Source organism: Salvelinus sp. IW2-2015, unplaced genomic scaffold (assembly GCF_002910315.2).
Source record: "Salvelinus sp. IW2-2015 unplaced genomic scaffold, ASM291031v2 Un_scaffold1055, whole genome shotgun sequence".
NCBI lineage: Eukaryota > Metazoa > Chordata > Actinopteri > Salmoniformes > Salmonidae > Salvelinus > Salvelinus sp. IW2-2015.
This window is the reverse complement of record NW_019942708.1, coordinates 481,359-496,473: the sequence shown is the minus strand read 5'-3', so window position 1 is coordinate 496,473 and position 15,115 is coordinate 481,359. Positions and strand designations below refer to the sequence as shown.

Here is a 15,115-nt window from a genome sequence, read left to right as displayed (position 1 = left end):
TAGAAGAATGAACTGACAATAGACTACTCTGTTCAAAGAAACTACAGTATGTGGAAGTCAGGGTACATTTGACTGTGTGGATGGAAGAAGAAAACAATGCTTTCAATGAAAATGTAAGGGCAGTAAAGTGACACACGTCATTTACCATGGAACGTTTGTGTCTACAAGCTCTTTAGTCAGGTTACTCAGCTAGTTTTCAGAGAGGCCCTAATGAACACTCCTGGATGTAGCTTGACAGACACTCAGCCCTGTTAGCCCTGGGGTGGTCTCAAAAGGCACCCATTTCCCTATGGGCCCTGGTGGTCAAAGTAGTGCACTAAAGAGAAGGGGTCCATTTGGAATGCAATCCTGGTCTACCCAAGGCCAAAGATAACAACTGTTGCCTGGGCTGATACAAAGTGAAGCTGAAGCACACTGCTACGTAATGCATTGAGCATAAATAGGTCAGACTTCCCCTCTGAATAATGGGAGAAAAAGTGGACTGGCTCTACCAGAGAGGGCACCACTAACACATATGTCACAGCCATATCTAATGGGCTACAGTGCAGTGTTGGCAAGAGTTGTGTTTGGTTGTTTACTGAAGATGTGCCATGTGGGTTTAGCTGAATTAGCTGAAGCTGTGTCATAGTGGTTAGCTGAAGCTGTGTCATAGTGTTAGCTGTTAAGCTGAAGCTGTGTCCTTAGGTTTAGTCATGTAGCGAACGCTGTGCTCATAGTGGTTAGCTGTGTCCTTATAGTGTTAGCTGAAGCTGTGTCATAGTGTTAGCTGTGTCTTAGTGTTAGCTGTGTCTTAGTGTTAGCTGAAGCTGTGTCATAGTGTTAGCTGTGTCTTAGTGTTAGCTGAAGCTGTGTCATAGTGTTACCTATTAGCTGAAGCTGTGTCATAGTGTTAGCTGTGTCTTAGTGTTAGCTGAAGCTGTGTCATAGTGTTAGCTGTCAGCTGACGCTTCTGCTAAAGGAGCTAGTTTCATTCCACAAAAACAATGTGCCATGCCACAGCCATCTAGAGGGCCTCAATTTTGTTGTTTTGAGTTGTTTACTGAAGCTGGGTTATTGTGTTAGCTAAAGCTGGGTTGAAGGAGCAAGCTAGCTAGCTGCATTACTACCTGTGTTTTAAGTGCCGACTGGCTGGATGGCTGGCTAGCTGTCCCAAGCCTCTAAGTATGTGAGTGAGCCATCCATTCAGACCGTAAAACTGCTAATTATCACTCCAGATGTGTGCTCCAGTTATGCCTTAAGCGCCGGATTAAATGCTAATTTGCATTAGTAAGATTTACTCTGCAACGGMTATTACTTGAATTTGCATCGAGAGGAAAAAACACTGTTTATTTTCTCTGTTTGTTTTTTTAGACAAGACGGTGCTCTTGCAAGACAAATATCTTTTGTGTTCTAAATGAGGTCAATCTCCTAGAAATCAGGAGTAGCACAAGAGGAATCATATGCATGGACACCTGAAGCATGCAGCATGCTACCCTCTCAATTACCTTGCCAATAAATACATTACTCAAAGAAGAAGATAACAAGTATTGTGTTGAGAATAATGTATAGTAACTATTCAAAAGTAAAACTAACATAACTTCATAGGTGTCTTTTGTGGCTGGAGCCATAATCTCACAGTATGGGCCACTGTAACTAACAACACAACCACCCTAACCCCTTCTGGCTTTCTAACCCAGGGCAAGTTTGTATATAAAACATTGCTCCTATTGAAGCCGGGACAGAAACCCACCTGCTTAACAGGGCTAAARCCAAATAAAAGCTCCCTGTCTCCCTYACCGATTAGACTGAACCAAGCAGCTGAAACCAAGTGGCTGGTGGCAGCCYAAACAACAGCAGACAGTAAACAGGGAATGTCTGGCCTGTGCCAGGTACAGTGCAGTAAAACCAGGGCCAGGGGGTTGCCAGTCCTTGGGCAGTGCACTGTAGAGAAACATTGTGGGTCCACGGAGCCAATTGACAGGGAACACAATGGTTCTAGTGTATCCTGATCTGCCATTTTGGATCTAGGTTGGTCCAGGTTGCCCTATGACCAGGTCTTCTCCTAAAAAGACACCAGGCTATTTGGACATGGCAGCCAGGCACACTCGTAAACAAGACATGGGAACAAATATCTCTCACCCTTGCTGTATGAAAATATCACTGTCAAGTCAACATTTTTCAGGATGCACAACATGGCTTTCTTGCAAACAATACAACAGCCTGTAAGAGACACAAGTGTTCTAGGGCGCCAGAGCCACCCCAACACATACCTTCACACAACCTGTACACAATAGCTGTGGATCTGTTCTYCATAACAGGGGCCATTGTGGGCCAATGTCATTGTCATTAACACAAAAGCCCTGGCAATTACAGGATGATTCTCTAACCCTACCCTCCATCCCTTCCTGCAATAGGCAGCCATTTTGATTCCTGCTAAACCAGTTTACCCCTTTTTAKGTCTTGGTCACCCAATTGCGTCCGCGTCAGCTCTGCGTGCAATGTGATACAGTGTCTTTTCTATGGACTGTCATCAGACCCCTGGAAGTCTCCTTTTACCTTGGCTGGGTCACTGTATCAGAGCTTGTCCCAAAGGTGCTACATTATCAGAGCTTGTCCCCGGGGTGCTACATTATCAGAGATTGTCCCCAGGGTGCTACATTATCAGAGCCTGTCCCCAGGGTGCTACATTATCAGAGCCTGTCCCCATGGTGATACATTATCAGAGCCTGTCCACAGGGTGCTACATTATCAGAGCCTGTCCCCGGGGTGCTACATTATCAGAGCCTGTCCCCAGGGATACGATTATCAGAGCCCGTCCCCAGGGTGCCTACATTATCAGAGCCTGTCCCAGGGTGATACATTATCAGAGCCTGTCCCCGGGGTGACTACATTATCAGAGATTGTCCCCAGGGTGCTACATTATCAGAGCTTGTCCCCAGGGCGCTACATACATGATTTTTTGTGACAAAAGCCGAGCTCCCAATAGCCTGAGTCATAACAATCTACCAGGGATTCTATGGGGTGGGTTTTATGGGTGCAACTCAAGACCCGACAAAGCAAAGAGCACACTGACTGACACAGCCGTTGTTGTTTCTCATAGACCGGGTTAGAATATAAAGAGAGGCTCTGTGTGAGACTATGCTACTACTACTGTAGGTCGATGCCATCACATAGCCAAAGTGCTAGCCATTTCTTCAGTTGTATTAGACATATTCCTATGAGAACAGCGCGTATGTGTACGTGGTGTGTGTTTGACCTAGTTAACGGGCTGCTGAAGCAGAACAATTAACATTTTTTGGAAGTGTTTTCTTAATGACATCCATTTCCGCCTATGTCAGTGAGTCGAGTCCCGTCATGTCCAGCGATGAGCTAGCTGCTAGCTAGACTAAGAAACACAGCAGTTCAGAACTTGAATACAAACTCCAATTAAACATGAATGATGAATCGAGCCATGCCCTTATTTGGTCAGTAGAGCAGATCAGAATGCAGGGTGGAAGACAATGACAATGATGCGTATGTAGTATGGATCTCACTCAAAAGTAACTAAACTAAAATGTAGTATGGATCTCACTCAAAGGTAACTAAACTAAATGTAGTATGGATCTCACTCAAAGAACTAAACTAAATGTAGTATGGATCTCACTCAAAGAACTAAACTAAAATGTACTATGGATCTCACTCAAAGAACTAAACTAAATGTAGTATGGATCTCACTCAAAGAACTAAACTAAAATGTTAGTATGGATCTCACTCAAAGAACTAAACTAAATTGATTCTCACTCAAAGAACTAAACTAAATGTGTATGATCTCACTCAAGAACTAAACTAAAATGTAGTATGGATCTCACTCAAAGAACTAAACTAAAAAGTAGTATGGATCTCACTCAAAGAACTAAACTAAATGTAGTATGGATCTCACTCAAAGAACTAAACTAAATGTAGTATGGATCTCACTCAAAGAACTAAACTAAATGTAGTATGGATCTCACTCAAAGAACTAAACTAAAATGTAGTATGGATCTCACTCAAAGAATCTAACTAAAATGTACTATGATCTCACTCAAAGAACTAAACTAAAATGTATATGGATCTCACTCAAAGACTAAACTAAATTAGTAGGATCTACCAAACTAAATAAATGTAGTATGGATCTCACTCAAAGAACTAAACTAAAATTGAGTATGGATCTCACTCAAAGAAACTAACTAAATGTAGTATGGATCTCACTCAAAGAACTAAACTAAAGTAGTATGGATCTCACTCAAAGAAAACTAAACTAAATTGTAGTATGGATCACATTGCTTATAGGATGAATGTGATATATCCGTACCATCAAACGATAGAAATCAAATATATAAGATACATTAATCATCTGACCCATTAAGTACCGTAATATCAAAATCGTAATTTGATCTCGTATGAATCGTACCTACACCAAATAAGAACAAACTAAAAGGGGCATTGTGGAGCTCATAAACATCGTCTATTAGTGATGGAGCTCAGTGTCTTATTAACTATTTCATCAATAGCTGACACTATCTCATCATTTCCCCCACAGCTTTTATTGATAAAACCAGCGTGCCCAATAACTATGTAGTGGTTGCGTGATAGAAATATACAGTTACATTCTCTTCATACAGTATGTAAAAGAGTCAATGACGGACAGGGACAAGCTCTGTATTCTGCGATAGCAATAAAGTCTAGCACGCACGCACGCACACAACACACACACACACACACACACACACACACACACACACACACCACACACACACACACACACACACACACACACACACACACACACACACAACACACACACACACACACACAACACACCACACACACACACACACGCCACCCACCGACCCACCTGGGAATTTGGGCAAGTTTCATCAAACCCTGAAGAGGTTGAAATGAGGACAGGCATTCTGATCCAGCAGGGAGGGAGAAGGAGAAAGGTACAGTCAGAGAGAGAGAGGGGAAAGGAGGGAGGAGGAGGAAGTACAGGAGGGAGGGAGGTACAGTAAGAGAGAGAGGGGAAAGGGGAGGGAAGACAGTAGAGAGAGGGGAAAGGAGTAGGGAGGAAGGTACAATAAGAGAGGGAGAGAGAGGAGAACGGAGGAGAGAGAGGGAGAAAGGAGGGGGAGGGAGGTACAGGGAGGAGGGAGGTACAGTAAGAGAGAGGAGGAAGGAGAGGGGAGGAAGGTATAATAAGAGCGAGGGAGAGAGAGAGGAAAGGAGAGGGAGGAGGAGGTACAGTCAGAGAGTGAACGAGAAGAAAAGGGGGGAAGGGAGAGAGAATGTACAGTCAGAGAGTAAGAGAGAGGGAGATGCCGCAACAGAGAAAGACGGGAGGTAGGAAACTAGTAGTTACCGCTGTAAGAGTATCAATTAATTAGGTCATATCCTTCCTTTCTCCTCTCATCTTTTTATGAAGAGAATCATGTTCCGTGTTTTTAACTAAGGCAGTCTTTGAATGTCATAATACAAAATGTATTTCATAAGACAACTGTAAATTATTTTTATTTAGTCCATAGCTTCAAGTAATTCTTTTTGAGCACTTTCTTCTCACAACTTTGTAGGACAATAATGACTGTGTTTTTATATATCACCCCTGTGATATCTCCAGTCTATGACTAACTTCCATCTGTTAGCCTGTCGTTTAAAAAGTCCTCTTTTATCCAGCATTATACCGCACTCAACATAAAACAGTGTGTGTGTAAGTCCCACACAAACACAAAGGTGAGGACCCGACATACAGTAGTTCTCATGTGACCACGTGGAATTAGCAACGACCCAGACTTCAATGTCTTTATCTTCTCAAGGAACACCTTCCTTGCTAGGGCAGGTAAAGACACCTTGGACATGACCCCCACACCCCTGTCTCACATTCACATCCCAAACAAGCAACTAACGTCCCTCACAGCCTCACAACCCACAATGCACCGGGGCCAGTCGTACGAGGCACACCACGAGGACGTGGATTTAATTCGATATTGTACCAGCGCGTCTGAATTAATCAAATCAATGCTACTCATTAATTTAGTAGAAGAACATACAATTAAAGGGCTATTAGCGTTCTCTCAGGAGTCTGCCCTTTCATCCTGCCAGTAGAACATTGGGACTTGGCCCAGGTCCAGAGGCAAAGCGTTCTCTTTTCCTTTTTAACCGGCACTTCCTCCCATCCGCRTGACTCGATTCTACTCCTCTTCTCCAGGCTGGTGCCATAGAAGTACAATGACTAGATGTKGTATGTGCAAAAAATAAACGTCGGCGTAACWTTAAATCAATACTCTCTTTTATCCATAAGCATAACATTTAGTGGGAGGATGATAGAGAAATATGTTTTCTTTTTGTATTTGCATGTTTGTGGTACTGATTTAGACCCAGCCACCTACTAMGTACCTACAAGTGTACTGGGCATTTTAGGTTGTATCTTAATTTTGTCCCTGGCCACATTGATTTAAATACTATGTCACGCCCTGACCTTAGTTATCTATGTTTTCTTTATTATTTTGGTTAGGTCAGGGTGTGACTAGGTTGGGTATGCTAGTTTTGTCTTGTCTAGGGTTTTTGTATATCTAGGGGTTTTGTAGGTCTAGGTATATATATGTCTATGGTGGCCTGATATGGTTCCCAATCAGAGGCAGCTGTTTATCGTTGTCTCTGATTGGGGACCATATTTAGGTAGCCATTTCCCTGGGGTATTTGTGGGTTCTTGTCTATGTGTAGTTGCCTGTCAGCACTCATTTGTATAGCTTCACGGTTTGCTTGTTTTGTTCGGTGTTCATTCTTGTATTAAAGAAGAATGTATGCATACGACGCTGCGCCTTGGTCTCCTCCTTTTGACGGCCGTGACACACTAACACCATTTCCATGACTTAATGGTGCTTGACAGCATTTATCCTGTAAGTAGCTCGTCATTTAGGATGGCGRCTCAAGAGTTTGAAACAAAACTCTATAAATGTCAACACACTGTAGCATAGTCCCAGTCAATGCTTAACAGGGCACTCTCTAAATAGGGTTACAAGAGATTTGGAGATTTAGGGAATGAGCACACAAATAATCCAGCACCCAAAACTAGGTCCTTTTATTATAATATATTTTGTTCAGATAATTTATCATTTGATCATGGCTGTGTATATCTCAATTGAGGAGGTAAGGAAACTAGACTGAAAATAAGATTTTAAGCTTTTACATAGACTTTGAGGTGGTACTGTATTGTACATGGGACTATAAGGTGCCCTACAAGCTTTAAACAGTAAATACTTCTATCGGATTCCCTACAAACATACAGTCAAATATAATCTTATTTAAATACAGCAGGGGAAATCCTCTGCGTTCAAAATGTCAATCTCTACACCGCATACAGCTGGCCACCTGTTTCTCCCAAAGCACTGAAGCAAACCAGGCTCTGACGGAAAATAATTCTGGGCCAAGGAGATTCTTTTTCTCTCTCTCTTTTTTTTTGCTCTTGTGAATTAAAGTTAAAACGCTTTCGCTCTGAGTAATCCAYACTCCTCCGACGAACAGTCATTTTTAATTAAAAACATTACCCCATTTACAGAGGAAACCAAAGTGAAGCCTGAAAAAAATACTAACTGCACAGGGATTTCTCTCTCTACTTCGACCTAGCAGTCTCTTGATTTTCTCTCTCTCTCTCGATTTTCTCTCCCTCTCTGTCTCTGTTTCAATCTTTCTTTCTCTTTCCCTCCTTCTCTCCCTCCTTCTCTCCCTCCCTGCCATCCAAGGCTTCAGTTGATCAAAGGAAGTTCCAGTTTCTTGCTGGTTTTTAATGGTTATGTAACTTTCTCCTGGTGAAATACTGGCCTGTGCACAATACTAACCCATCCAGTGCTGAACTGGACCATAGAATTCCTGCAATTTGACTTTTTGGGGTTATGTGAACCCAACTCACACTGCGGCAACGCTTGGCTACTTGYAACTATTCAAATGTAATTATTAGGTACCATATACATTGTTTACTGAGTAAAAATGAGTCCAAAAAACTTTGATTAATCACATAAAAACAAGCAATCTCAGCACAGGAATATAACTAAATAAAGCAATATTTCTTAACCACAGGCATATGGGTCTTCTGCAGTGCAGTTTTGATTGAACCCCTCTTGTGATGAGCTATGTGTAGTTGGAATGAAGTGTTTCTCTGAGAGCAGCAGGACTCTGGCTAGTCTTCCCCAGTGRGTGTTGGATTGAACCTCTCCTGTGAGGAGCTAAGTGTATAGTTTTATAGAGAAGGGCAGTTCCAYAGCTGTGTCTGTCTCTGCCATACGGCCAGGCCAGGCCCCACCTTTGACTGTCATCCTGCCTGACATTAGGGGGCTAAGCTGTATCTCATTAGGCCTAGGGTGGCAGTGATCCCGTCAACATCACTTGAAGCTTGGCTCCCACCATAGGGGAAGAGACAGGTTGTCTCCAAGGTAACGGCCAGATCATTTGGCAGGAACTGCATCCTTGTTATCCCACAGAAACCCACAGATACTGTAGGCAGGCGCAGCTGGCACACCGCACACAACCACAACACCACACACACACACAACACAACACACACACCACAACACACAACACACACACACACACACAACACACACACACACACACACACACACACACACACACACACACACAACGACACACACCCACACCCACGTGTGTAAAGACAAACACACGTATAGTCACTCCACTGCACATAGACATCAGCTCCCTCTGCCAATCAAACATCTGTCTATTCCTCTGTGTCCAGTATTGATTTAAAACACAATGAAGCCAGGGGCGGGCCAACCGTTTAGGAAAAACCATTGAGTTCATTTGCTGCTCGTACCCTAGGGATAATCATTCTCACTGTTGAAAGAGAAATWGATTTCTGTTAATCATGAGCCAGCATTATTCAAATCAGTGGGGGGTCAAACCAGGCCAGATATCTTGAAAGAGYGGGTWKGAGAGYGTTATACAAGCAGAGTCAAGTATTTAGGTRATYAAGMGCAGTAGAAKATWGTTTTTMMYMMGMGTTGTTACAGTAAATGACARGAGTTTGCAMATAACCATAGAAATTGAACTGACAGAATGGCATGTAAATCTAACTCATTCCCACCTGATCTCAACTATGTCTCTGGGCCCATATTCACAAAGAGTCTTTAGATTAGGAGTGCCGATCTAGGATCAGTTACATTTTATAACCTGACCCTAGATCAGCACTCCTACTCTAAAAACACTTTTTGAATACATGCCCTAACCCCCTGTCACATACTCTACTGTACATCCTGAATGCCAAAAGTGGACTGACCATTCCATAGCCAAGTATGACAAGAATAGCCCTGATCAGACAGCCAGAACAACTGGATGAATTGTAYCATGGTCTATCGATAGGAGGTCAATGGGACAGGGACTGACCTCCTGGACCAACATAACAGCCTCAGGACAAAGGCTGACATGATCATTGCCCCATTTTTAACCAGCCTGATGGTGCTATTGGTGCTATTTTGAGCGAGACTGAATAATTGTTGTAGATCTGTTTGTGAGTGCGTTCAAATAAAGTGGTTGGGGAGAGAGAGAAATTATTAGTTACGACCAATGATGTATATAAACCCTAGATGGCTGATGCTATGTATTGGCCGTTGAGAGGCTTTGAAGGAACCGGTCGGCCATATTGGCACTTCCCCCAGTAGGAGCAGTCCTCCATAGGAATGAATGGAATTCTACAATATTTCAATTAAATGTTTTGAGGACAAAATTACATGTATTGAAGTATATTTTGCTATAGCGGGGTAAGTAACATTAGTAGCTACAAAATATATACTAAAGGAAAATATACTATATATTTTTTCATTTTTTATTTTTATGTTTAGCTCACATAATATAATTTAAGATTATGCATTAATGTGTCTGTAATATAATACATGTGGCAAAATGAATGTAGACATTAATAAATGCACTTCTAAAGCTTCCAAAATATAGTTTTTACAACGTAAGGGAGTGCTAAAATGGAGGCATGGTGGTTTCAACACAGCGCCCCCTATCAGTCAACTAGTGTATATATAAATCATTGGTTGCAACCAAATTGGAASACYTTGACCCATTCTGCTAGCCTAGTTCCTAGCAGTAGTKGGCCTAATCTTCTCTGCTTGTCTCTGGGGAAAACCAACAAACACAAACATACCAAGCCAGGCCCCATTGCCACAAATAATCACATGTATTTCTCTTKGGGAAACATCTGACTATCAAGGTTTTGTAAGTCAGGAGGGGATACCGTTTGCAGCTTTGTTTAGTGCTTCCTGCACTGACTCGAGCTGGTAAAAATGCAATAATAAGCAGGGCAATTACAGCGTGCCATGTCGTGCATACTTTTACGACTTCGGTGATCAGCTCAGATTTTATACAACCATTAATATACATCCCCTCTGTGAAATTAAAAAATAAAGAAATATATCACACGCAAAACTCTCCAAATACCAGAGCCATAATCATATCTTCATATCTTTAAATTAACTGTAAACAAATAAACAAACTCCTTCTGCAAGGAAGGAATTCCTTATGTAACTCCTTCACATACTGAAATTGCAACAAAGTTGAAAAAAAAAATCCAATTTCCTGGTTGGTTTCATAGCTGTGATACTTTTGTTTTATTCATCCTGGATCTTAATATCATAATGCTGTATTTAGCTTCACACTCAACTGGGACATCAGACAAACTGTCCGGACAACAACTGTGTCAAAGTTAGACGTTGCCATATTTGCCTGTGCAAAACAAACCGTTTTTCTGCATGTTTGTTTTTGTTTGGTGGCCGGGGCTCTGCCCTGCAAGGCAACTGTTTGTTTCCTACATTTGGCAACAAAAGCATGTGATCAATCATTCATAATCATTTATGACGTCGCCACATAACGGCCAGCCCAAGCTCGTAAAAATATATTTGCATTACACAAGGTCCCTTCAGGACCTCTCAATAAGAGTACAATAAATTTTGTTTTTGTCCATACACATAGCTCTGATAAGAGAGCAAACTTTAACCTCTGTTAGATACAGTAGAGAATAGGGCCAGGGCAGCAGTGTATGTTGCGATGTTGCTATCCCATGCTGGACCTCATCCCTTAGTTCCTGTTCTCCCAGCCAAGCCAACATCCCGCTGCTTTTCCCTTTCCCACGCCTTGTTGTTATTAGTATTTTGGTAGTCCCCGACTCGGAGCAAACGCCCTTCTTTAACCCCTTGGGTCCTGAGCAACATGGTCTTTAAGTCAGATACCCTGTCCCCTTCATTCATCCTGTCACACTGTAGTAAACAGACTCAGTTCCACCCAAAAGCTACATAGCAGGGAGCATCTCTCTGCACATGAGAGCCCTTGGATTATACCACTGGGTGTGCTTTGTGCAGATGCTGTGGACAATCCATCACGTCTTATAACAAGTCTAAAGTAACATAACAGTTTCTGAGCCAGCACTCTTACTGTACTGGAGTTGTGCAGCAGCACTACAGTARCCACAATGCTGTTTGTTTTCTCCTTCAACTTTTCTATATTGAAAGTAACAAACATTTCTGAGCCAGCCAGCCGCTCTTACTGTGCTGGAGTTGTGCAGCAGCACTACAGTACCCACAATGCAGTTTGTTTTCTCTTTAAACTGTTCTATTTTGAAAGTAACAAACATCTCTGAGCCAGCCAGCCGCTCTTACTGTGCTGGAGTTGTGCAGCAGCACTAGAGTACCCACAATGCTGTTTGTTTTTGTCCATACATTGATTTCTTTCTTACCTTGACATGCTGTCTGGCATGCAGCCGTGACCTGGATAGCCTTCTCCTCTTGGACCCTGCGACATGCCGGGCCGAGATTTCCACGACTCCATTAACGCYGTAACAGGCGAAATTAGATTCAACAAGGGGTTCGTCCCGTGATCCCTTGYGTCGTGCCGTGAGAAAGACATTGTCCCCTGRGCTCCGATCTGGTAGTGAAACGAGTGTCCGCCTGAATTAACACCCACAATGGCCGAGGTGGGCACAACGTTGTTGTTGTTCTCTTGGTAGTAGCTGCCATCGTTGTTCTCTTGTTTAACTTTAGACAGGAGGTTGTGGGGGAACACGCCGGCTTCGTAACTGCCATTCATCTCCGTGCCGGAGGTCCCAGATCCCAGAGAGACTGTATTCGTCAATGTTGTCCCTCAGAGACAAGTAGGTGATCTCGGACGGACCTGACTGGAAGAGACCCATAGAGTGTTGCTGCTGCTGCTCAGTGTAGCACTGAGGATTCATGCATCCGCCGCCATCTTTGTTTGGCTCACTTTTTATCTGTGTGATGAAAGGTGAGCCATTGCCGGGGCAGCCGGTGGCCTGGTTACACTTTGTGTTGTTGCTACCATTACCCAGACACATGCTCCTATAGTCCGTGTCGGGTTCATTCTTGATGAACTTCACCATACCCATGTGGTCCAGGCCTACGTGAACATCTCCCCCTCCACGCTCTCCACCTTGGGGAACTCAAACTCCTTGAAGTCCTGCTGGTCTCTTTCTCCTCGGGACTGTTGGAGTCATTCTGGACCAGGCCCAGTTCACTAGCAGGGCTAGACACAGCAAACCCACCCCCGCCGCCAGAGGGGTTCCTGGGGCTCAAGGACATTGCCATGGGGCCCCCGGTGGTCGGACTGGAGATAGATGATGAAGCTCTCATGTTGTTGGTGCTGCCAGTGGGGCTGGAGACAGACGATGACCTCATGTTGGTAGAGGTGCTGCATGACGGTGGGGAGCGCACGCTGCTCATGCTCTGGGGCTGGAGATGGGCGAGCGCATCACGTTGAGTGGCTGGTGAGGGGAGGCGACCCCACCGTGCTGGAGCCTGCCGGGCTGCAGGTGACCGAGTTCCTCCTGTGGACGTGGTTGTGGGCCAGAGCTGACCGACAGCGTTATGCTGGTTGACGGGGTTACTGATGGTCGTACAGGCGAACGGCCCCCAAAGCAGGTGGGGCTGGTGGTGGACGAAACTAGGTTGTTGCTGCCCCCGGGGCTGGAGATGGAGCTGGGCGTCTGGGGGCTGCAGGACAGAGACAAGCCAAGACGGCTGACCCTGCTGTGGTTCCAGATGAGCAGCAATCCCCTGGGGTGGAGCTTGGCTGCTTCGGGAACCCCGTAGAAGGGGACTTCACCTTGGGCTCCCGCGGACGCAGCACACTGGCTGTCCTCGAGACAGGGGCGCCCGCAAACTCCCGCTGGGTACATCTTCCCGGACTACAATGACCCCCTGTTGGCCGAAGCCGCCAAAGTCTGTGGCCTCCCTGGCCGCGTTCATATACAAGCCCATGGACTCAGCCACAGTTTTGGACAGCTCCTTGGAGTCCATCATCTCTGGCTTCCTCCCATGGAGGGAACTGTTAAAGAGGGGGGAGAACAAAAGGCTGGTGTTGGTTCTGGGTCAGTTTGAGGTAGGCTGCTGCTCTGGCTTCTTCTTCTCTTCGTTGTTATTGTTACTCTCCTTGCTGTCGGCCGTGTTGCTGCTGGGGGAGCAGCTGACATTGACTATGTCCATCAGGACATCACTGTTGCTGTTCAGGTTCAGGCTGTCGGCCTCCTCGGCTCCGCTGCAGCAGTAGTCCATGGCACTGCTGGGGACATGGGACCATCTGTTCTTCTCTGTGTCCGTGGATCCTTCGAAGAAACTTGGGTATCTTTTGGTCTCCATCGCTGGGTCATTGATTTACCTGCAGGTTGAAGGAATACATTAATTAGATGAATGCTGTTTAAATATGAATTCAAAGTGGTAGGGTATTTTTATGCATTATTCACATATCATGCAAAAGCCGCTGGAATCTCACATTGGCGAAGCTGAGAGCATACTACTGAATATAAAAACTGTAATTTAACACGAATATTTATTAAATCATGAACAGTGTAAAGTATTTATTTAATGGATGGCGATTTCATTAAGATTGACTTAAGGTGGTTTTATAGCGGGAAAATTATGCCAAACATCGACAGTATCCAAGTTAAGTATCCTTTTAAATCAGCAAGCATGTTCTCTATCAATCAAGTCATATTCATTTCTGGAAATCATTTAGACATTCCTCTCACTCTTGGTTAACTGTTTATTTGCTTTTGGTTTTTAAACTAAGAATCCCTGAAATGGTTATATAGGGGAACTTTGTCCTAAAGGCATGAATGTCCCAAATGGCACCCTATTCCCTTTAAAGTGCACTACTTTTGACCAGAGCCTTATGGGGGAATAGGGTGTCATTTGGGACAGCCTAAGTCATGTTTGGAGACCTGAGAATGTCTCTGGGGGGGGGGTCAGAAAACGATTATTAAATTATCATTATAGATTGTGTCTTGTCATGTCTGAGTAATAATAGTTCTATGACTCAATTCCCCATCACACCTTACCATACATAACAAGTTCCTTCTTATAATGCATTACTTTAGATGTATGTATGACATGATAACTTCTGGTTTTCAGGATTAATTGCACTAACTGTACTATTAAATCGCRAAGTCAGTACAGTTGGATTTAAAAAAAATACATGACGTAGTTTTATAGTGTTKKTTTCCTCCTCTTGGGCACTTCCATTGGATAGAGACAGACKCAGCGTCACATAAACTTTCATCACGCCATTCACGGATTGGTCCGACTACTCTGTCAATCCCCTGTTGTTTTTTCAGACACAGCGTAGCTGCGACATAACTTGAAAATGGTATCTATCTTTGAGCGTCTTCTGGAAAACATATAACAACTTTCGAGAATAATTCAATGCGCAARATTGACCCATGCTGTCACATTTAGCCCTTTATATTATGCATAATGTAATGTTGTTGTTCCTAAACTTATGCCCTGGTAAACTTATGCCCTGGTAGCCTACTGTCAAAGAGAAGGACTAAAGAAAAACGCTGATATTTTGATTGACGTGACCTAATTACGGGTTAGACTATAATAAATGAGAACGCTTAGGAGATAGGATAGTTGTCGACGCACAAACTACAAAAACAGGTAYGCTACATGCRAGGTTGTAACGACAGATGAAGMCTATGCAATATTTTTGGGGGCAATCTGATCTACCAAAATGCACATCACAGTTTTGACATTGATGGCAACTGATCGAAGAGTGTGCAAAACTATTTCCAAAGTGCATTAATAGTTAGAATGCAGAT

At 43.7% G+C, this 15,115-nt stretch overlaps 1 protein-coding gene across 1 annotated transcript in view; it reads right to left on the bottom strand.

Annotated features, from left to right (window-relative positions):
* The window catches only part of nr3c2 (nuclear receptor subfamily 3, group C, member 2), a 130,027-nt gene that overhangs the window by 114,114 nt on the left and 798 nt on the right, over window positions 1-15,115 (bottom strand). Inside the window, 14 exon segments of the mRNA XM_024136927.2 lie at window positions 11,741-12,109; window positions 12,111-12,423; window positions 12,426-12,497; window positions 12,500-12,751; window positions 12,754-12,783; window positions 12,786-12,872; window positions 12,875-12,931; window positions 12,934-13,035; window positions 13,038-13,129; window positions 13,131-13,197; window positions 13,200-13,220; window positions 13,223-13,358; window positions 13,360-13,397; window positions 13,400-13,674. Coding sequence (XP_023992695.1) covers window positions 11,741-12,109; window positions 12,111-12,423; window positions 12,426-12,497; window positions 12,500-12,751; window positions 12,754-12,783; window positions 12,786-12,872; window positions 12,875-12,931; window positions 12,934-13,035; window positions 13,038-13,129; window positions 13,131-13,197; window positions 13,200-13,220; window positions 13,223-13,358; window positions 13,360-13,397; window positions 13,400-13,655 — 1,892 coding nt within the window. The 5' untranslated portion in view covers window positions 13,656-13,674.